This window comes from Vulpes lagopus, chromosome 7 (assembly GCF_018345385.1).
Source record: "Vulpes lagopus strain Blue_001 chromosome 7, ASM1834538v1, whole genome shotgun sequence".
In the NCBI taxonomy this organism is placed as follows: domain Eukaryota; kingdom Metazoa; phylum Chordata; class Mammalia; order Carnivora; family Canidae; genus Vulpes; species Vulpes lagopus.
In genome coordinates, this window is record NC_054830.1 from 97,365,426 (window position 1) to 97,388,278 (window position 22,853).

The 22,853-nt window shown below is 40.1% G+C and overlaps 1 protein-coding gene across 8 annotated transcripts in view; it reads left to right on the forward strand.

The window, feature by feature from the left end:
• Positions 1 to 22,853, forward strand: part of FREM1 (FRAS1 related extracellular matrix 1) — a 168,896-nt gene that overhangs the window by 15,228 nt on the left and 130,815 nt on the right. For all 8 annotated transcript variants that reach the window (XR_005988876.1, XM_041761811.1, XM_041761807.1 and 5 more), the window contains exons 2-5: positions 13,327 to 13,834; positions 18,483 to 18,577; positions 20,653 to 20,954; positions 22,297 to 22,493. Coding sequence is in view for 7 of the 8 variants with exons in the window: in XM_041761811.1 (XP_041617745.1) it covers positions 13,592 to 13,834; positions 18,483 to 18,577; positions 20,653 to 20,954; positions 22,297 to 22,493 (837 nt within the window). In the remaining variant the exon portion in view is untranslated. The remainder of the gene's footprint in view (positions 1 to 13,326; positions 13,835 to 18,482; positions 18,578 to 20,652; positions 20,955 to 22,296; positions 22,494 to 22,853) is intronic.

The window sequence follows — 22,853 nt, forward strand, 5'->3', positions numbered from 1 at the left end:
CCAAAAAGTTAAAATAGAGCTACCTTATGACCCAGCAATTAGACTACTAGATATTTACCCCAAAGATCAGATGTAGTGATCCGAAGGGGCACCTGCACCCCAATGTTTATAGAAGCAATATCCACAATAGTCAAACTATGGAAAGAGCCCAAATGTCCATTGACAGATGAATGGATAAAGAAGATGTGGCTGGCACACACACACACACACACACACACACACACACACACAGTGGAATACTACTCAGCCATCAAAAAAGAAATCTTGCCATTTGCAATGACGTGGATGAAACTAGAAGGCATTATGCTAGGTGAAATAAGTCAATCAGAGAAAGACAATTATATAATTTCACTCTTATGTGGAATTTAAGAAACAAAACAGAGCAGCACAGAGGAAGGGAGGGAAAACTAAAGGCAAAATCAGAGAGGGAGACAAACCATAAGAGACTTTAATCATAGGAGACAAACTGAGGCTTGCTGGAGGTGAGGTGGGTAGGGGGAAGGTTTACCTAAGTGATAGACATTAAGGAGGGCACATGATGTAATGAGCACTGGTGTTATATACAACTGATGAAACACTGAACTCTACCCCGAAACTAATAATACACTATATGTTAATTAATTGAATTTAAATTAAAAACAGACTCTATAACTATCCCTAGAAGAAAGAAGACTGAATATTAACAGTATTGTCTCTGCATGTTAGAATTTTGCATAGTTTTTATTTTCTTCTTTCTAACTGTTTATTTCTCAGATTTTCTTTTTTTTTTTTTAAGATTTTATTTATTTATTCATGAGAATACACAGAGAGGAGAGAGAGAGAGGCAGAGACACAGGCAGAGGGAGGAGCAGGCTCCATGCAGGGAACCTGACATGGGATTCGATCCCGGGTCTCCAGGATCAGGCCCTGGGCTGTAGGTGGCGCTAAACTGCTGAGCCACCAGGGCTGCCCTATTTCTCAGATTTTCTACAATGAACTTGTACTATTTTAAAAATTGAGAAAATAAATATTATTTTTACAAAACTTCAGGTGTACTATGGGTTTACCTGGTCATTTCCTTATTGTCAGACATTTGGGTTTTCCAGTTTGGGATAATGAGTATCTTTGTTCATAAAATATTTTCCAAATTCATACTTATTTCCTTAAAAATATTGCCTTTAAAAAAAAAACGCATTTCCATTTCAGCAGATTTTTTAACAGGACTATTTGTGATGGTTGGCCTCTTTTCTGCACCAGACATCTGTGATTTTGGATTTTATCATTAGCTATGGCATGCAAGTAAGATGGTCTGCGTTATTGTAGCATAGCTCAAGGAGCTATGCTTGGTAGGTTTTGTTTTGTTTTGTTTTGTTTAAGATTTATTTATTTGAGAGATGGCAAGAGAGAGCAACGGGGAAGGGGCAGAGGGAAAGGGAGAGAGAATCTCAACCAGACTCTACTCTGAGTGTGGAGCCCAACTCAGGGCTTGATCCCACAACCCTGAGATCATGACCTGAGCTGAAATCAAGAGTCAGACCCTTAACCGAACTGTACCATCCAGACATCACACTGGGTAGTTTTCTGAATGTTGAGCAGTCCTATTCACCATAAAGTAGTTCATCTTGAAAAGTAGAAGTTCTTTAAGTGTAAACTACTGAGTTTGATGAACTCATTAGAGCATTTTGCTCATATGCCATTGTAGCAATATCATTTTGTATTGTAAAGTATTTGATTAGGAATCTCTTGCAGACCTCAATTTCTCAAAGGTAGGGGCTATACCTTAGTGAACTGATACAAGTCAGCTACCTCTCCACTCATTTACACAAAAAACATGTTTCTGACATAACATCTGCTTATTGGTTCTCTGATTCTTTCTCTTCATCTTCAACCATGCCCCCTTTGCCTTTCTAAATAAATCCTGTTTGTTCTAATCCAGCTCTCTCCCCTTGTAGGAGACCTCCCCTCTGCCCAGTCTGAGTCAAATGTCACCCTCCTATTTACTCCTGTAGCACACAATGCATTCCACCATTAGAACACTACCCACTCTTTTTTAATTCATAGTTTGTATGTCTGTCCTTCTCCATTACACTATAAACTCTCTAAGAGCAAGATTTTTTTTTGTCTTTGTAATCCTAGCCCTTATAGCCCTCGTCACAAAGTGGGTATTCTACAACTGCTTATGCCTTACTTAGAAGAACAAGTGAATTTGTCCTATTCAAACAGAGAACCAGGTATTCTAAAAAGGGGATTGTTTCCAGAAGATGAACTTCTGAACATGACTTCCTGTGAATTGAAACAGAATCTCACTTCTGGACAACTTGGTGTTTGATAGTGAGTTAGAAGATGCGGAATTGGGGATCCCTGGGTGGTGCAGCAGTTTAGTGCCTGCCTTTGGCCCAGGGCGCGATCTGGAGACCCGGGATCAAATCCCACGTCAGGCTCCCGGTGCATGGAGCCTGCTTCTCCCTCTGCTTGTGTCTCTGCCTCTCTCTCTCTCTCTCTCTCTCTCTCTCTGTGTGTGTGACTATCATAAAAAAAAAAAAAAAGAAAAAGATGCAAAATTCACTCAAGAAGAGGAAAACCAATTTTGATAAGGTGACTCTGGGTGGGAAGGTCCTAAGTGTAAGTCTGGGGGTGTACACATGGTTTAGTACCAGTTATAGTCAACCAGAGTGAATGTGAATGGTTTTCATTCTGTTTAAGTTATTCAATTAAAACAAGCTGTTGTGAAAGTTTGTCTGATACATCCCTCTGGCTAAAAGCAAAGTGAATGTAAATTATGGCCATTCCTAATCTTCAAGGAAATGCCTTTGATGGTTAAAGAAACTTCAATAGTCATTAAAAACAACTGTAAATCGAGGGCACAAGACCATTATCCTCCCTGCCATTCATTTTCTCTACCTTTGAAGGGAGTTTTAGTGGAAGATCTTTGTAGAGAAAGGCCAGATGTCTGGTTTCCAAAGAGTGGTCTGGAATTTGGATTTCTGATGTAGATTTCATTAAGTATGATTTTATCAGGTGTGACCAGAAATTTTGAGATACCATGTTGTCATTCTATATTTCAGTCATTTTTAACTCTTTAACCTAGTGTTTCTTGAGTAATGTTTCAAAGAACCTGGGTTTTGTATGGGGGTGGGGAGGGTTTTCTGTTCATTTGCAAACTTCAGGCTGAAAGTTTTTCTTTCCTCAGGACTTCTTAGAACCTCTGATATGCTCATATCGCATTGTGAACCTTAAATAAAAAACTTTAGCATTCTGTGCTTCAGATAGATTTGGATATAGAAGACATTTATTTTTGTGTGAAAAACTTTTAACTTCCCCCAAATGTGTATTTTAATAAACACAATTTGCAAAATGCGGCCTCTGTTGGTGGGATAGGCATTGAACTATTGAAAAACCTGAGAATGATAACCTTCTAATGAATTTGTGTGGTGGTCAAAGATCCATCTTTGCAACCTTGGTCTTGACAGAATAGCCTGAGGGCAGGCTTTCTCTCCTTAGTTTTGGGAGTCTGTCAGGACTTGCTGAATTCAGGGAAGAAAGAGTACTGAAAGGGATGTTTCTGGACCAAGCATCTGTGATTTAAGCAAGCTGCATGGATAGTGGACATTGCTGTGGTCTGGATGTTATGAGAACTAAGTTTCCAAACCAGGCTTGGTCTCCAGATACCTGTGTAATCTTTATGTTGAGAAACAGATTAAAGGAGACAATTTAGGTGACACAAACAAACTTTATTTAACACTTTATGAAGTGGACGGGCTCAGAGAACTGCAGAATGGGGGCAGAAGGCAAGAAGTTTTTATAGGATAAAGAATAAAGAACAAGGAAGAAACAATTAGAGAATATCTGACTGGGTGGGGCCACACCGTCAACCTTGTTTGGAGTGAGAAGTCTCAGAGTTGGCTTGGTGTTTGGGGATTGGAAGATTGAATAGACTGTGTGTCTGGTCAAGCAGAGCATTTACAGGGATATGAAAATTATCTAAATTTCGGTTTCCTGATGTGGTATGCTAGGTAGGATTGCCTAGAAATGTATTTCATCTTGTGCCTAGAAAAGTATTTCAGCATTGGTAAAGTCATTTAACTGCCACAGGACTTTCTTCTGTAAAATGAAGGGGCTTCTAGAAGAGAAAGTACAAATGATTGTTGGACATTAAAAAGAATAAAAACCTAAATCTCAAGTAAGCAAAGGAATGCAAGTTAAAATAGTGACAGGATACAACATTTCACTTGGTAAGTGAGTAAAGATTAAAGGGATGATGTGGAATGTGAGCAAGACTAATAAGGATGTCCAATTAGCACCATCTTTCTAGAAAGCATGCATATCAGGGAGCCTCAAAATAAATTGATACCCTTTGATCCTGTAGTTCCACAGCTAAAAAACTATGAAAAGGAAAGAAATAGGAAAATCGACTAATGTATAGCTAAGGGGTTTTCATCACAATCCACTGATATGGTAAGTGCTTCAACATAACAATAGAATGATGGTAGAAATCATAGTATATTCATGTCTTGGATAGGATGCACAAATGAAAAGTAAGATCACAAGGAATATTTAATAATATGGAGGATGCTTAAACTAGAATGTTACGTTAATAGGAAAGGATGGTCCACGCTCTTTTTATAGTATGATTTTAATTAACTTTAAAAATTGTATGTACATACACATAAGGATGTTTTCTTTGGGTTTTAGGAAAGTGTATTTTTTCCCCTTTCTTTATGTTTCTTTATTTTTATCCTTTAGCATGTATTTCTTTTATATGCATAATGAACATGTATTTCTTCAATATACATAAAGGGGTTTATTTTCATAAAAGCAAATAAATTGATGAAAAAAATGAAGGATATGGGCTATTTGATTTCTAAAGTTTCTCCCAAACCATACATTCTGTGATTTAGATTGCATTTTAGAAAAAAATTGCAGAGTGGAGGAAACACAGTGTTATAAACAGAATCAACACATATTTTATTGATTTAATAGCCTGGAATTTTGAGGAGGCCTGTTTGCTTTGAGGCCTTTAAATTGTGCTGCTAGTGTGATGAGTTGGAACACTATGAGATTCAAGATTTGCTTAGTTGGGGCATCTGCATTATCTCCTCTTAAAGTAACAGCCACTTCTTTGAGAGAGCATTGCCTTTAGTGAAACTTTAACTAGGCAACAGTCATTAGTTGCCGTCGGGAACCCTAAAGAAAATCTCTAAGGGTTAACAGGCTTCAAGAAAATGACCCCGGGGGTTTGGGTAGTGAAGCCATTGCAAGGAGTCTAAGATTTTTGTGGTGATGTGAAGCAGTATAATGTAGCGTGGTTAAGTGCCTGGGTCCTGGAGTCAGACAAAACTAAGTTGCAGTAACAAGGACACAGACTCTGGAGTCAAGCTGATGACCTGATGACTGCAGGCAAGTTACTTACCGTCTTTGCATCTCATTTTCCAAACCTGTAAAATCACCATCTACCTCCTAAAACTGTTGCAGAAATTAAACAAAGATAATATATGTGAAGTACTTTGAATGATGCCTGGCCCTCAGTAAGCAGTTAGTAAATGTTAACTCTAATTAGGATTATTTTGTCATTTCAGAACAATAGTAGAAAATGCTTTGTAGGGTTTGTTGTGAGAAATAAATGAAAACATACACATAAAAATAGAGCCTAGTGCCTGTTTATAGCAGGTAATCAAAAAACGAAGAAAGGAAGACACAAATTATTTGTTAAAGAAAAAACAATCTTAGAAGTCACAAGCTATTTCTTCTGCATGATTATATTCTCCCTATTTGAGAGGAATCTCTGGAAATCCTGAGTTGGGCAAGATTGCAGAAGATTTTCATTCTTGGCGGTGGGGGAGGGGGGGGTGTCATTGAACAGTTGAAGCTCCATAAGAGGTTATGAGTTTCTCAAAGAGAAGAACCATTTTTATGACTGTGTCTTCCAGTGCTTCTTTTTGTAGTCTATATGGTTCAACTGTTCTCTGTTGGAGAGAATAGAATGAGACAGCCAGCGTACAGGAGAAAAAAGCCCTTTGCCGGGACTCCAAGACCCACTTCCCCCAGGCTCTGCTGCTTCTGGCTATGACCTCGGGGAGGTCTTAGAATGTTGACTCCCTTTTGCCTAAAACAAGGAGCAACTAGACTTCTCTGTCCCTCTCTCAGAGGTGCTAAGGTCAGAGGGGGCAGTGCATCTGAAGTCTTTGGTAAAGTCTAAGTCTTAATTTCCTCAACTAGAACAAAGAAGAGAACCACTTGGTCTGAGTGTGGATAGCTAGTCCTTTTGAAGATACAGTTGCCCTGATTGTCAGCTAATTGCTCCTTAGTGAATCAGTTTATGTCATATATGGTTTGGAGTCAATTCAGTTGTCCCATGGATAATTCTAACTACAAGTTTATGCTTTAAATTTTTACATTTGATTTATAGGAATTACTTGGAAACTTGGTTTGAGTGAAAATAATGATGATTTTAAAAATCCATCAAAAAATTCCACGATAGTTTATTTTGACTGGTATTATAAAGATTTTAACGTGAAGGAGAAGTTAGAAAACTCTCACTGGCTTTCTTCGTCGTTCTAGGCAAAATCTCTCTATGTTTGGGTGGGTGGGAATGGGTTGATTCTGAGTTGGTCATTTTTTTTTTTTTAAATTTTATTTATTTATGATAGTCACATACAGAGAGAGAGAGATAGAGGCAGAGACATAGGCAGAGGGAGAAGCAGGCTCCACGCACCGGGAGCCCGACGTGGGATTCGATCCTGGGTCTCCAGGATCGCGCCCTGGGCCAAAGGCAGGCGCCAAACCACTGCGCCACCCAGGGATCCCTGAGTTGGTCATTTTTAATTTAAATCCACTTTATTAATTTTCACCCCCCATTTTCAGATTTGTGTATTTATATTTAAATTGAAGTATAATTAACATCCGCATTGTATTAGTGTCATCTGTACAAAATGATTCAGCGTTTCTATGCATTACTCAGTGCTCATCACAATAAGTGTACTCTTTATCCTCTTTACCTCTTTTATCCATTCCTCCACTGATCTTCCATCTGGCAACCACCAGTTTGTTCTTTGTATTGAAGAGCCTACTTTTTTGTTTATCTTTTTTTATTTGGTCCATTTGTTTTGTTTTTTAAATTCCACATAGGAGTGAAATCAAATTGTATTTGTCTTTCCTTGACTTATTTCACTTACCATAACTGTCTAACACCATCCATGTTGTTGCAAATGGCAAGATCTCATTCCTTTTTATAGCTAGTAATGTTCCATTTTTTTTATTTTTTTAAATTTTTTAAAAAATTAAAAATTTTTTTTCTTTTTCTTTTTTATTTTATTTTATTTTTTATTTTTTGTAATGCTCCATTGTAGTTATATACATCTTTATCCATTCATCATCTATTAATGGACCCTTGGATTGCTTCCATATTTTGGCTACTGTAAATAATGCTGCAGTAAACATATGGGTGCACATATCATAGGGTCAGTTCTTTCAGGTTTATTTTCATTTTTAAAGACTTGAGGGTACTTGTAAAACAGAGAAGATAAAAAGTTCCATTGTTTATATCATCTTCCCTTGATTGGTAACAATGATCTGGATCACAGGAGAAGAGTATCAGGCTACATATGTGAGTCCTGCACACAGCAAAGCAAGCCAGCAAAGAGCTATGATAGATTATTGTGCTGGCACAAGAGGGGGAAGGTACATTTCTTGCATTGCATAGCTACCACTGCAGCATTTTAGAGAAGAATAGTAGTAAATATGATTCTTATCAGGACATCATTATCATTGATCATTGAAAATTTCTATTGCAGAGAGAGCCTGGGAGTATAGCTAGGGTCCATTCTTTTATTGATGTGTACAGAATATCCTAGATAAGTGACAGGAGGATCATGTTTTTATTAACATAAAGAATACATGCTCCTAAGGTTAAGCCAAATATGTAATTATAAAGTAAATACTAGCTCATATTCCTTAACCCCCTTTCCACCAGGAAATGTTTCTAAATTACTTTCTTCTGTTCAGGAAATTTACCAAGAAAGAAAGTTGATTAGAGAAACATTTTTGAAATTTATGAGGAAAAACTCAAAGCAGAGTGGTTTACCACTGTTCAGAACATCTTTTCACTCATTTTTATTGCCTTGTATAGATATTACTTAAGATACCGAATTTCCACAAGAAGGAAAAAGGCAATGGCGAGAACGTGTTCTGTTAAGAACAGAACTGCCTCTGTGGCTGTGACATGAGGATTTTGAAATGCCAAGAAGTAGCTGAACCACAGGCAAGCAGAGACAGGATTTGTTTCTATTACAAGGTCAGATTAAATCTACAGTGGCTAAAAGTCAATTTATAAGCTCCCTTGAAGAATTTAGTCACCTTTATGCTTCCACATCTGAGTGCTCTAGCTGATTCTGCTGACCCTGGGGGATGCCCACATGAGCAATCTGAGTGAGCTGTGAGCAGATGGATTCTGAGGATCTGACTTGGCTCTATGCTGGGGACCAGGCAACAGACTTCTCAAGATGAGCTATAACGGTATTGTCAAGTAAATGTTGGTTACCTCTAGACATCATAATTTTGTATCAGAGAGAAGACAGTTACTACCATTTAATTTAAGGGGGATAGATAAAAGACCCATCATAATCTATGAAATTTTATGTGATTCAAAGCCTCGATTTCCTTGGTTATTGTTCTGTGGTTTTTGTTTGTTTTGTTCAGTCTTTTCTTCTCCACTTGTTCATCCAAATCCTTCTCTTTCTCCCTTCCTTTGCTGCCTTCTTCAAGTGAAAAATCAGAGCAATATTTTCCATGGAATGTCCACATACCTGGTATTCCTCAACACCAAGAGAAAAATACAAGAGCAAAATCTGAATGTAAATAGAACACAAATACAACTTACTCTTTTTAATCTTCACTGAGCTTAATTTGCAGACTTCACCTAGGCCTCACTGACTAAAGGATGTTTGGTTTTGAGTTTAGAAATTGTTGCTCCTGAACCCTTCTTTTCCTTCCAGTTGTATTGCTTCAAGTTGTTTCTGAAATACTGAAATTCAGTTTTTACTACTATGGCCTGTCTTAAGATTATGAGGAAGAAAGAGTAAATGAGAATAGAAATTGAACACACTCTGACTTATACTGAACCTGATTCTGCCACGTCACCAAGACCCAAGTCCTGCTGCTTTATTTTTCTCAAGACAAGCTTTATTCTTATTCCTTTTGTATATTTTGTAATAATAATGCTACATTTGTATGGGGCTTTATTATAGAACATTTCTACATGGATTATTTCATTTAGTCTCACAGAGAAACTGGAAGTGGGAGGATGGATAGCTCTGGTTTTTTTTTTTTTTTTAAGATTTATTTATTTATTTATGATAGAGAGAGAGAGAGAGAGAGAGAGAGAGGCAGAGGGAGAAGCAGGCTCCATTCCGGGAGCCTGACATGGGACTCGATCCCGGGACTCCAGGATCCCACCCTGGGCCAAAGGCAGGCGTGAAACCGTTGAGCCACCCAGGGATCCCCGATAGCTCTGTTTTTATTTTTTATTTTTATTTATTTTTATTTTTATTTTTTTTTGATAGCTCTGTTTTTAAAAGAGGAAATCAATGTTCATAAGAATCAAGATTCAGATCTGGACTTTCAGAATTCGGGCCCACTCTTTTCACATCAGTGGGGCTCAGGGAGCCACAGAAATAGATTTCCTCCTCTTTCTCTCATGTCTCTTCCTTGTGGATAAACATTAGGATCTTGGTCTGTGTACTTATCTGCTGATTGAGAACTTATTATGATATAATTAGAGCATGAGCTATTGCCCCATATGCTATTAGGTAAGAAGGTACACTAGTTGATTAGTGATTAAACTAAATTAAGTTAATAGAAAAACTTGAAGAATAAGGTGATGATTGAAACTATAGTTACAGTTCAGTCAGGGCACCCAAATAAACCCCAAATAACAATGGGTTAAACAAGAAAGACGTTTACATTCTCTGCCATGTAAAATTCTGGAAGAATGGGCTGGTATGATGACTCTACTTTTGAAATGTTCCAGAGACTCAGGGCCCTTCTAGCTCACAGCTCTGCCAGCCCATGGTGTGGTCCTGGGCGACAAGATGGAGAGAATCATAAAGATAAATCCATGAATAAAAAAGATGAAAATTCTCACCTTTATGAGGGGGACAGTAACAAATAATATAAACAGGTAACTGTATTATTAGATAGTTATAAGGACTAAGGTTGAAATAAAACCAGAAAAAGATGCTGGAGCTGGGAGTGTCAGAATTATAAGGGGGCGGTTAGGTGTGGTACATTGCAGATGTGACATTTGATAGGAAACTGGCAGCCAGTGAGGTGAGAAGAAGGATATCCAAGGGAATAACGTGCCAGAGTAAGTGCGGGGTGGGGTAGAGTGGGTGTGTGTTCGGGATGATTGCAAGAGCAGAAGGCTAATCTTTGCTATGTTTGAGGAAAAGCAAAGATGCTAGTAGGGCTAGAGCAGAGGAAGTGAAAGGAAGACAACCAGAAGAGGAGGTGAGAGAAGTAAGGGAGAAACACATTACATACACGGTTGCCTTATGGCTTTTACGCTAAGATGAGAAGCCATTGGAGGTTTGGGGTTGGAAGGGACCTAAGTAGTATTTAATAGGAGCCTTGGCTGCCATGCTGAAGAGTTCCTAGGAGGAAGGCAAAAGGAGAAGCAGGATGGTCAAATAGGTTGCTATTTGCAATCATCCAGCAGAGAGTTGACAGAGGCTTGCACTTTGGTAACAATAATGGAAGTGAGAAGTGGTTAGAGTCTGGATACGTTTTGAAAAAGAGTGCATTCAATTGATACTGCCATGTAAGCAAATTACTGCAAACTTAGTGGCTTAAAGCAACACAAATTCCTTACCTGACAGTTGACGTTGGTCGGGAGTCTGGGCACAGCTTACCTGGATTCCCTACTTCAGCCTGTAATCAAGGCATCAGCTGGATGCCAGTCTTATCCAGAGGCTTGATTTAGGATGAAGCTTCTTCCAAGCTCATTTGGGCTGTCGGCAGAATTCATTTTCTTTTGACGCTGGAACTTATGGAGGCTTGCCTCTTCAAGTTCAGCAGGAGAGCTGGCAGCAGGCACCTCCTACCCCCCACATCCCAGCCAGTGCCACATCCTCTGCAGGTGGAGTCATCAGCCTCCCGTCCCCACACGTCCTCCCTGTTGGCACTGCTCAGGCCAGAGGGCAGAGCACAGAGGTTTCCCTACACTCTACCTCCCCTCCCAGAACACTCCCAGGCCTGGAGTTTTTCTATAGGTTTGGAGTGGGGAGGGTTCCAGGGAGGGTACCCGGACAATAAAGAGATTGGATCCCCCCCCAAAATTAACGCTCTCCAGAGCCCCAGTCTGCTGAGATTCTTACATTACATAGTGTAACCATGGGAATGACATCCCATCACCTGTTTCTTATTCTGTTGGTTGGGAGCCTCACAGGTTCTGCTGTCACTCAAGGGGAGGGAATTTCTGGGTGCCAGGAGGCTGGAATTATTGGAGGTCACTGTAAGGTGTGTCCCCTGCAATGAACAAGCAGGATTTTGTTGCTGTTGTTTAGCTGTAGACCAAACACTGAGACAAAGGAGAGAACAGCTGAAAAGTTCGATGCCATTAACTGAAATTGGGGAGAGAGAGGGAGGGAAGACCAAGAGCACAAATTTGGCAACATAAAGAATGAGATGCCCGTTAAATACCCCCAGGGAGATGTTGCAGAGACAGTGGCATATGGAATCCAGAGTTAAGGAAGGAGGTTTGAGATATAAATTTGGGACTCATTAGTATATAAATGGTATTTAAAACAAAGGAATGAGATCACTAGGGAGTGAGGGTAGACAAAAAACAGGTCCAAGGACTGTGCCCTAGGTTCCCCACATTAAAAAGTCGGATCTAGGAAGAAGCAGTAAAGGAGAAGGAAAGTAATAGTGAGATAAGAGGGGTGCATGAGCATGTGCCACCCTTACAGCCTTTACAGGTTGACTTAGTACTTTAAAAATCTCAGAAAGCAAAGTTTTTTCCCCTTATCTCTCTGTTTTGGGAAACATTTAGCCACCCTTTTCTCTCTGAATGTGCTGCCTTTTTTGAGTGGTCTTAGATGCCAAATGTGAATGGAAAAACCAGGTTTGACTTTGTTGTGTAGGTTCAACAACGAGGTTTGCTTTTCTGCCCAAATAAACCAACTCAATTCAGCCAAAACATGGATGACACTGTCAGTGGGAGTGTGGGAACTGTTTGAGATTGACACCAAAAAAAAAAAAAGGCTGCTCTGTAAAGTGTATACCCCCTCAGATATCAGGTGACACATGGCATGTACTACCTCAAAAGTAAGTGGTTTCAAACAAGGACAAGAGAATGAGTCTTTCCTTGATGTATTAGATGTGAATACTGGAGGCATTTTTGTGTACGCCCTTTGGTCAAACATTTATTTGAGTACCCATTGATAATGCACAGAAATTTATTGAAATCATTAAAATGTAAAGACTTCCTATGAGCGTAATAAACCACCATTTGTCCACCCAACCATACCCTGCACTTAAGGATTTATTGCAATACATTTTACTTTGCAGAGTCATTTCTGTTAGTATGGAACCCAGAGCAATAATCTTGAAATTCTAAGTGGTTAAAGTAGAAACAAAGACCCCATTTGTTCAAATTCAGTACATCATAATGTAATTAGTGTCATCGATAATGCAAATATGTACGTATACCTCGACTCATTAGCTGTGTCTACTGAAGCTATGTGACTTGATTCTTAGTCCCTTTGACATATAACTGAGAACTCCCAATGTTCACTTAGAAAAATATCTGTTCTCCAATGTCCACTCAAGTGTTTCACAGGTGTCTTAGTTGCTCAGCAAAGTCAGAGCTGTGCTCACAGAACAAATTATGAAGCTCGTTTCTTAGTTGGGTGATAATTTTGAATTAATCAGCTTTTGAAACAGTGTACACATAGTTCTGTCAGCTGTCTTATACTAATTAGGTTATAGTCCCCATTTCACAGATGAGGAAACGGAAGAAGAACCCAACTCCCTATGAACACAGCTGTCCAAACGCTGCACTTGGGCACTTGGTCAGCAAGGCTGGTGGGCTCCTGTGGGACCACACAAGTGACATCCCAATGGGGGCATGTTGAGCCCGGAAACGGGAATCGCAAGCAGGCTAATGAAATGGCTTCATTGCCTTTCAGACAGGCCTGGAGGTCAAATTAGTTTATTTGTTTTTAATTTAGCTGAAATTATAGGCTGGTTGAAAGATTCTTTTGCCTGCAGGGATCTTTTGAATAGCCATACAAACCTTTTGGTCTCTCTCTCTCTCTCTCTCTCACTTTCCTCCTCTCCTCTCATTTGCAGGATTAGAAAAGCACTTGGGAGGCACATTCATCTTGCCGGCGTTGTCAGGAGTGATCAGCGAGTTTTATTAAAAGCCCTGGGGTTGCCTGAAAAGCCTCCTTGTCTGAGTTGGAAATGAAAGGGACATGTTAAGATCTTGGGGCACATTGTCAGGACCCCTTGCCCTGCCCCTTGGACTATGAGCTAACATCCCTGGAGGAAGCACAGAAACCCTCCTTTGTTGAAGGGATTTCACTGGTGGACAAACCGAGTTGGCCCCGACAGCATGAGCTCTCCGAATTGGAGTGGGCACAGTGCCTTGCTGTTGTTGCTGCTGCTGCTTCTCCTAAACTGGGCCAGTCCCTCCTTCATCAGCCTTAACCGTGGGGTCAGGGTGATGAAGGGCAGCTCTGCCTTCCTGTCGGGAGATGACCTGAAGTTTGCCATCCCCAAAGAAAAAGATGCTTGCAAAGTGGAAGTTGTGATGAACGAGCCAATGACCCAAAGGGTTGGGAAACTCACTCCAGAGGTAGGTCATACCTGAGATTTTTCTATTCAGTCATGTGTATGAATGTGAGTAAGTGAGTGAGTGAGTGATTGTGTGTGTGTGTGTGTGTGTGTGTGAGAGAGAGAGAGAGAGAGAGAGAGAGAGAGCGCGCGAAAGAGAGAGAGAAAGAAAGAAAACAGAACAGGGACAGCCTTCCAAGGGCTGGAGTGGGCTATCTCCTGTGTGATGTGATAAGGTCAGTCTTTATGGGATTATTCCTGCCCCAAATGATCTCATCCATTGCTGGTCAGAGTGCCTTTGAAGAAGATCTCAAGATTTCAAGATGTGTTTTAGACTGTTCTTGTGATCACAGAGTAGCAAAAGTAAAATGTGAAGACATTTTCATCTGTTTCCCATCACTGGAACATTCCGTTGAGTGAGTGGAGAGATATGAAAAAAGGGGTGAAAATACTTCACCTTAAATACTCATTGTTCTTCAAAAATGTCTAGAAAATTTTAGTCAAAATCTTGGAGACCTTGTCGTTTGAGAGTATTCTATGCGCAGTCTTTTCATAGGATGAAGTTACCTTCTAAGTCATGGATTAAAAAAAAAAAAGTCCGTATTATCACATATTGTCTTTGCTTGAAGTAGGAGTTTATCTTTATACAAAATAGGAAATTGGTTCTGGTTTTATGACTTTCTCTTCTGTGGTTTAACTTCCTCCCAAAGCAGGCAATTCTGAGAATGTTTAGCATTGGTTGCTGCTGCTGCTGCTTCTGGAAAAATGCACCGTTATTTGTGAACTGTGAAATGTTAATTTTCTTCTTCTCCATTTGGCTAAAGAAACTTATTCCAGGAAGTTACTCAACAGAAGTATCAGACAATGTAGAGACAAACTAAAGAGACTAAGATAGATGCTAACTCACGTGGTTATCGCCAGCCGCCCCATTTACTGCATTCAGAGTCCAGTCCAGTTCTGAAACACATCGCGATTCTATGGTGGGCTCTCACTTAGGGAGTATTCCTGATGTGATAGCAACCAAACGTCTCACTCCAGTTTCCCATGAGATTTTCTTTTGTCAGCTAGAGCTTCTGATGGGCACCTGTAAACTGTCTGAATATAATAATGGCCCCAGCTCCTAAGGGGTCATATTCCCAAGTGCTTGGGAATTGCAACATCTTCACACTTCCCTCCCAACACGATTTGCACTGCAAAAGTGTGGGTGTGTTTTAAGATTTTGTTTATTTATTTGAGAGACAGAGAGAGCATGAGCAGGGGGAGGGGCAAGCAGACTCCCTGCTGAGCTTGGAGCCCAACACTGGGCTCTATCCCAGCACCTTGAGATCATGACCTGAGTCCAAGTCAGATACTAAGTGACTGAGCCACCTAGGTGCCCAGTGACAGTGTGTTTGATTGAACTTACCCAGTCAGGGAAAGAGGAGAGACCTGGGATAGCTCATACCTGGAACCCAGATGCGCTAAATGCAATGAGTAGGTGACATGAAAAAGATTAGCTGCAGAAAATGAAGTCCTAACTAGGTGTGCATTTGTTAAAAGCAAATCCTTGGCATTTGGGGAAGCAATAGAGGACCCTAATCCTAAACAGTGGGGTCATGGTTGCACTGATATGTGTGGGTGCCTTATAAAGTTGTGAACTCATCATTTGGTACCCCTTCCATTCAATATTATTTTTAAAAAATTGTCTAACATTTATTTAGAAGTGAGATTATTTTGTGGGGGAAGAGAAAAAAAATTCTCCCTCATGTACACTGGGGCAACCTATGGTCCAGGTGTATTATCTCTGGCTCTAAGCAAGCAAAACAAAAGCCCCATTCTTCAGCAGATTCTCCCTCCTTAGAAAGTAATTTGGGGAGAATAAACTTTTCCTTAAGTCAGCCTTGAGGAGTAACCTCTCCCCATCCCAAATAGCCTATGACTTATAAGCATATGTATAGTACTTTCTCTGCAAGTAACAAAGTTGTCTCCATTGTATATTTTTGATGGTGTTTTAATGGTCTTCACCATCTGGCCGGCTCTGAGATGCTAGAGAGCAAATGGGGATCCAAGTGACTACAACGAGGTAAAACACTTATTTGGGGATCAAGGGTTGTAAGAGATCTCCAAGTCATCTCCATTCCAAACTTCCTTTGATTTTAAAGCAAAAATCCAGTTACTAGAAGAATATGGGGGCGGGGCGGGAGGGGAGGCACCTGGGTGGCTCAGTCGGTTAAGCTTCTGCTTTTGGTTCAGGTCATGATCCCAGGGTCTTGGGATTGAGTCCTGCATCAGGCTCCCTGCTCAGCCAGTAGCCTGCTTTTCCTTCTGCTTGCCACTCCCCCTGCCTGTGCTCACTCTTTCTCTGACACATAAACAAATAAATAAAGTATTTTTTTAAAAGAAAGAATATGAACAAAAAAAAAAATGAAAGAATATGGAGCAGAAACAACATGATTTAGGGAGGTCTCTACCAGTAGGCCAGGGATGGGGCTTCAAAGTCTCAACTGGTCCTTTCGCGTGCTGTGGCTTAGTGCAAGAAGATGTTCAGTGAGCACATTTCCGGAGGTTGATGTGGCATCACAAGTGGATTTATATGGTCTAAAGTAAATATGGGACTTGTATCTTCTAAAATTTATTGTGTGAAAAAAGGAGGCAGTTGAACTGTGGAGTTTCATTATCTTTCTGTCAGATATTTGTACCGTAAGAAAATCTATGCATCCAGAAAACTTTGTTTCTCAAACTGCCAGATGATCTTCCTAGTTTATTATGATAATTTCAACAGAAGCCAGATTCCTAAGTAAAGTCTGGTTTTGGGGGGAATGTGTGCTTATTTTTAAGTCAACCCTCCCCCAAGGATGTATTTCTTATGGCATTTTTGAAATTAAGCATAGCCAAATGCACACATACACACAAAGCGTAAACGTTATTCTTTAATAGTACTTACCAGTAAGTTGAAAGCAAGGCTTATGTGAACCCATTTCTAGCGAGATGACTGTATTAACAGCACCCTGCTGTGTAATGAACAGTTTTATTTGATTTGCACAGAAAATGTTTTGTTTAACATCTGTTCAATTAGTGTTTTCATTTCATTACTGAAGTTTGTCTTAGAACCAACAGGTTCATTTTCCTATTGGATATTTGGAAAGGGATTTCAATTGGCGCACACCAGTACCTTCTGTTTAGATAACCCTCTTGATATAGTCAATTAGATAAGGTCGGTGGCAATATGTTTTCCTCGTGTTTTAGGACAAGACTTCCTCACACACAGCACTTCTCACACCTGTTTCAAAGCAAGAAATTTCCTGGGTGGAAAAGCACCTCAGTTTAGAGCTGAGCTTGCTTTTTTGAATAGGAAATACAGTGGTAAGAAAACATCTCTAACTTGAACCCGTTTACTGTCATTAAAGTGAGTAATGAGTTAGGAATGTGTGACAATTTAATTATAAATTGTAATTGAAAAGCAGTTGAAGTGGAAAAAAACCAAGGCTAGACAGTAATTAGAAAAGGATTTAGCTCTCCTTTGTTTTAGTTAGTAAATTTATGGACAATTATGGTTGTCGCCTTTTATAAAAGGAAAACATATTACGAAACATAAAACAGATGTTTCTTTTAACAAAGCAGATTGTCTCTTTATCACCATGACTATTTGTCAATGATATGGGGAAGGTCTTTCCTTTATCTCCTTCCTTGTTGTCAATTAAAAGAGGAACCGATGATGTCTGTGGGAAAAGAAGATCATTTGTATTAGTAATAAAGTCTTCTCAGAGAGGACGTTGTTGCCTGTAAATGATTGAGCCTGTGACAAAGTATATGCTAAACACCATGAACTCAACAGTGACAGCGTGCAAATACCTCAAGGCTATTTCTTAACACTGTTCCAAGTCAGGTTGTGTAGAATGAAGGTCATGCTGTGGTTGGGAGAGAAAATTCTTCTTTCAAGAATTAGGGTTCCCAAAATACGACACTTAGCAATTTCCTTAATTGTTCTGAGTGAGGTGACTCAGTTAATTATAATTTTGTTTGAGTAGAAGAAATTACCGTTAGCATGCTATTTGTCTCATCAACCATTCCTCCTATGACTAACCAGTAACGCAGTCTTTTGCAAGTGTATGAGAAGCAACTGCAAGTCATGTTTGGCTCTGATCAGCCACAATAGTGTCCATAGTCAGTAGCTTCATTCTTGAATGTAAAAATGCTATTTGGAAAAGAAAGAAATAAAAGGAGAAGAAAAAGATATATAATATATAGTGTGTGTGTGTGAGGGGTAATGCACACCTTTTCATGCATACACACAAGTAGACCTCTCTAACTCAATTACTATGAACGCTGAAGGGTGTGGGTGATGATATTTTGATAAATTGAATATTTTTTAAATGTACTATTGACTATAAACAAATAATCATTTCAAGAGATAATTGCTCCTTAATATATCTGCTTGATCTGCTTGGATTTTCATAGTTTAGGTATTCTCAAAATAAGACACAACTACGTAAGCAGGATGGTGAGTGGGCACGGGGATTGGGTGGAGGTGGTGGTGGGTACAATATACACATGCGCATGTACACACATACACACGAAGATGCCCCCAACTAACAGACCATAATTACCCCAGGCAGTACTCTACTGCCAGAAAAATCAAATCTTGTACCATTTTTTTCACAAATATTTATTCATTTCTTCACATGAACTAGGTCTTTGACTGCCATTTCCTTCCCAATGAAGTAAAGTATATTCACAATGGTTGCCCGATTCTTGATGAAGATACAGTGAAGCTTAGACTTTACAGGTAAGCAGCACACATAACCATTCTATGTTAGGCTTTTCCTCTTGATAGGTATTATCATGAGACTAGTTACTAGATTCCAAACAAGAAAATAATCAGTAGAAATTGGGGACCTAAGTAGATGAGGCAAGAACTGAGGTCCACTTTCAACTATATTTGTATCATCTTCCTGGGGGCTTTTCTGTGACAAATTTCAGATCTGTTCCCCTTTACAGTTGTTCCGCAGATCTACCCTCCTACTTATGATGAAAAATAAAAATTACAAAATACAAATTCTTAGTGAGAACTAGGAAAATATATTCCAAAATTGAATGATATTCTTCATTTTGATTATCAGCTGCTTGGTTAATAAGAAGTAGAGTATCTTCTAAGAGTAAACATATTAAATGATAAAATTGTTTAAAAAATCAATTACAGAGTTAAGTACAGAGTGATCGTGTAAGCTAGCAGTTCTACTCTTAAATATATACATAAGGGAAATAAAAGCATTTATTTCCACAAAAACTTGCAGACAGATATTCATGCAGCATTATTCATAATAGCTAAAACGTTGAAACAACCCAACCAGTGAATGTATAAACAAAAGATGGTGTATCCATACAATGGAATGTTATTCAGCCATAAAACAGAATGAAGTACTGATAGATGCTACTACAGCATGGATGAACCTTGAAACCATCATGCTAAATGAAAGATGCCAGACACAAAAGGTCACATACCTTTTCTGGAAAAGGCAAACCGGTAATATGCAGAAAGCAGATAGTTGCCAGGGCTGGGGGAAGGGCAAATGGGGAGTGATTGCTAGTGGATATGGATTTCTTGTTGAGTTGATAAAATTTTCTGGAATTGGGTGGTTGTGATGGTTGCATAACCTTGTGAATATACTAAAAACCACTGAGTCATGTACTTCAAGAAGGTGAATTTTATGGTATGTGAATTATATCTCAATAAAAATTAGTTTAAAAATTAAGCTCATGGTTATGGTATTGCTCACTTCGTAGAGGTAACTGACAATGCTGTAGGTGGAGTAGGCTTTTAGATAGATTTTTACTTGGTTTTATTGCTGTTATGACTATATGGCTAAAATATCTTAGTGTGAATTTCCCTTGGGTACTATACTATTGCAAAGAGTTTTGTGGAAGACACTGGGACAGTGACTCATTCTATAGAGAGTTATGATCACCTACTATCACCGAACATAGGAAACACAAAGGCAAGGATGCATAGGTTTTTGGTGCTCATAATCTGATGCAAAATATGGGCAGATAATTAATAACACAAAAAGTGCTGAAAGGTGTGAACAAAACACTGTGCTCAAAACATGAAATAGTGTCCAAGGATTCCTTATCACCAGCATATTGGCTGTTTGGTCTTTCTAAGACTTTAGAGTTAAAAAATGAACTTTGGACAGCTTGCCTGGAAGGGCTGAAAAAGCTGGTGGATTGTGGATCCTCCTACTTCTTTCTTGAGTTTCGAAGGCACAGCCAGGGTAGAGTAGCAGGCGAGAAAGGCTGACACAGAGGAGCTGTGGTTCCTCTTGGTCTTGAGGACATTTGATATAGAATACTCAGAGAAGTCGGAGGCAGAAAATCAGAAAACATGCTTTCCCCGCCTTGCCTCCTCTTCAGCCCTTTTGGTGAGCAGTTCCCCCTCTGTAACATGGAATTACCAGTGTCTCTCATAAGTTTCTGAAGAACAAAAAGATGTTGATGCTTCAGAAACACCTCACCCTTTCACTCCTGAATCAAAACTCAATCCTTAAATTACACAGGCTTGGTACTCTTAAATTATACACGTGCTAGAAGTGAGATTCTGAGCTCCCAGGCTGTCATTACATATCAGCATGGCTGATGGGTTTGCAAGAAGGTGTTGAGAGAAAGCTCATTGGCCAGGGAGATGGCAGAAAAAGGAATTGACACCAAGATGAGGAGAGGAAAGGAAAAGAACAGAGATTGGGGGGACGGTATATAGCAGAATCCAAACTCTCCCCCTTACGCACATTTTGTAAAGGTCAATCCTTGGATACCGGAAGTACCTGAGCGCTAGTAAATATGGCCTTTGCTGTGTTCTCTCCACAGATTTACTGAGACAGATACCTTCACGGAAACCTTTATCCTGCGGGTCTATCTCCTGGAACCAGACTGTAACATCATCCGTAAGAGTAACAATGTACTGGAGGTGTTAGAATTCTACGGCCTGTCCGGAGCCATTGATAAGAACCTGCTCAGATTTGATTACGAGAGGACGGCTGGCCTGGAGTGTACCGTCAGGCTGGATCCTGTGGGGAGCCGGCTGCCAGCCCACGGTCAGGTGGTCCTGCTGGAGCCTCGGCCAGAGAAACCTCGGGGAGATCAGCCACACAGTTTTTTCCCCAAGTCTCGTATGTATGTTTTAATACATATCTGAATGTTGCTAGGCCTGACAAAAACTTCTGTAAATAGTCAGTTTCCACTGCGACAAAAAATTTTTGCTTGATATAAGGATTTGTCGCTGGTTGAAAACTGTAGGCTCGTGGCTAAGAGTACAGACTTTGGAATCAGTAAGACTTGCGTTTCAAACCGCCTCTGCTCTTTATTTCCTGGGGTGATTTTAGTTAAGTTACTTAACCTGGCTAAGCCTCCATGAAATGGGCTAGGATAGCTCTCCACAGGGTTGAGGCAAGATGGAGTAAATGAGATCCCATGCACAAAGTGTGCTTCACACGGTGTTGGGCTCTTAGCAGGTGCTCAGTGACCGTCAGCTGTTATTATTCATAGTAACAATGGCAGCGGTCGTAAGAGTAATCAGTGCATTTATTAAGTATGATTTGATTACAGATAAGTTTGAGGTAGAGCAGGTGGGCAGTAGCTATGGTTTAAATCAGGAGGAGTTAATAGATAACGTTCCTTCTGCTATTCATTTAATCAGTATATTTTGGGCACCTCCTCTGTGCTTAATAATGCTCTAGGCACTATATGAAGACAATCACAGTCATAGGAATACTTGCATTTGGGCAATAATTTACAGCTAAGGACGTGATTATGCATGAGTCTTCTCATTTAGTGTCCACAACTGTCTGGTTAAGAAATAGAATACTGATTTTGTACATCAAGGAAATGTACAAAAGCCCACTCGAAAAATACGTGGCCTGTGGGTGTCACCCCACAACAGTGAAATGAAACTGGGCAGAGATACACTATTGCAGAGATGATTGTGGTCTTTAGTGGGAGAGAGCAGGTTGGTTCAGGTGGTCAAAGCATACTTAAAAGAGGGTTTAGTAAAAAGACTAAGGGGACCTGGAAAGGTATCAGGACTCAGGGGTGTGATGAGCACTGTGGGAAGAGAATTTGAATGAGTAGAACAGCATCGGAGTGAGATGACAGACCCCTGGATGTGGATGCTGTGATGGAAGGCTGGCAGTGGAGTATGGAAGGCCAGTCATGATCCATTGACCTATGTGTCAGGGATATTCAGTCATCAGAACACATATTTTATTACTTTTCTCTCAGTGTAACTTTTGGTGGGCAAGGAGCTCAGGAGACAACTGGTCAAACATTCTTCTCAGGAAAAGAAATTCAGGGGTTGTAGAGTAATGCCAACCCCCTCCTTGAATGATTAGAGGTTATGTGTGTGTATTCTTGAGGCAGTGAGAGGGAGTCAGTATCCATGGGAGGGAGGATTGGTTTTTTAATTTTACAATCATGCTCTAGTGACTGTCTCAACTCAGTTGCTGAACATTCTAGAACTGGGAACAGAGCTGAGGTGTCCAGGTGGAAGCTGTGCCCTGGGACTGAAGAAAATGGGAAGTGTCAACGTGAGCTGTGAGGAGTTCCTGTTGATGGGGCTTCATTATCAACACACAGATCCCCCTTCTCCCAACATCGACTACATCTCCATCCAGGTGGACCTCACAGATGGCAGGAGCAAAATCGTATACAAGGTAGAACTGGGGGTTATGTGTCTGTATCCTAGGATGACCTGCTGCAAGAGAGCCATTTCCATGGGGGTGCTCATGTTGGCTGCCATGCCACGGACAGTTCCTCCCCTATTATGGGTGGGACTCCCCTTAATAGAACTAGAACTTCAGGCTTGTTGATTTTGCCAGCAAGTGCTTAACCCCAGAGCTATGTGCAGAATATCAGTGTACGATTTCTTGTCGCTGGCTGTCTTCTAGCTTTGCCAACACTAAGGCAAAGGAGGAAGGACTGGGGCCAACCATGCTATCCTTCTTTCTCCTCTCCTTCAGTCTTCTTTAGCTTGTCATATGGTCTTTTGTAGCACCCTCTCTTTGAGGCTTCAT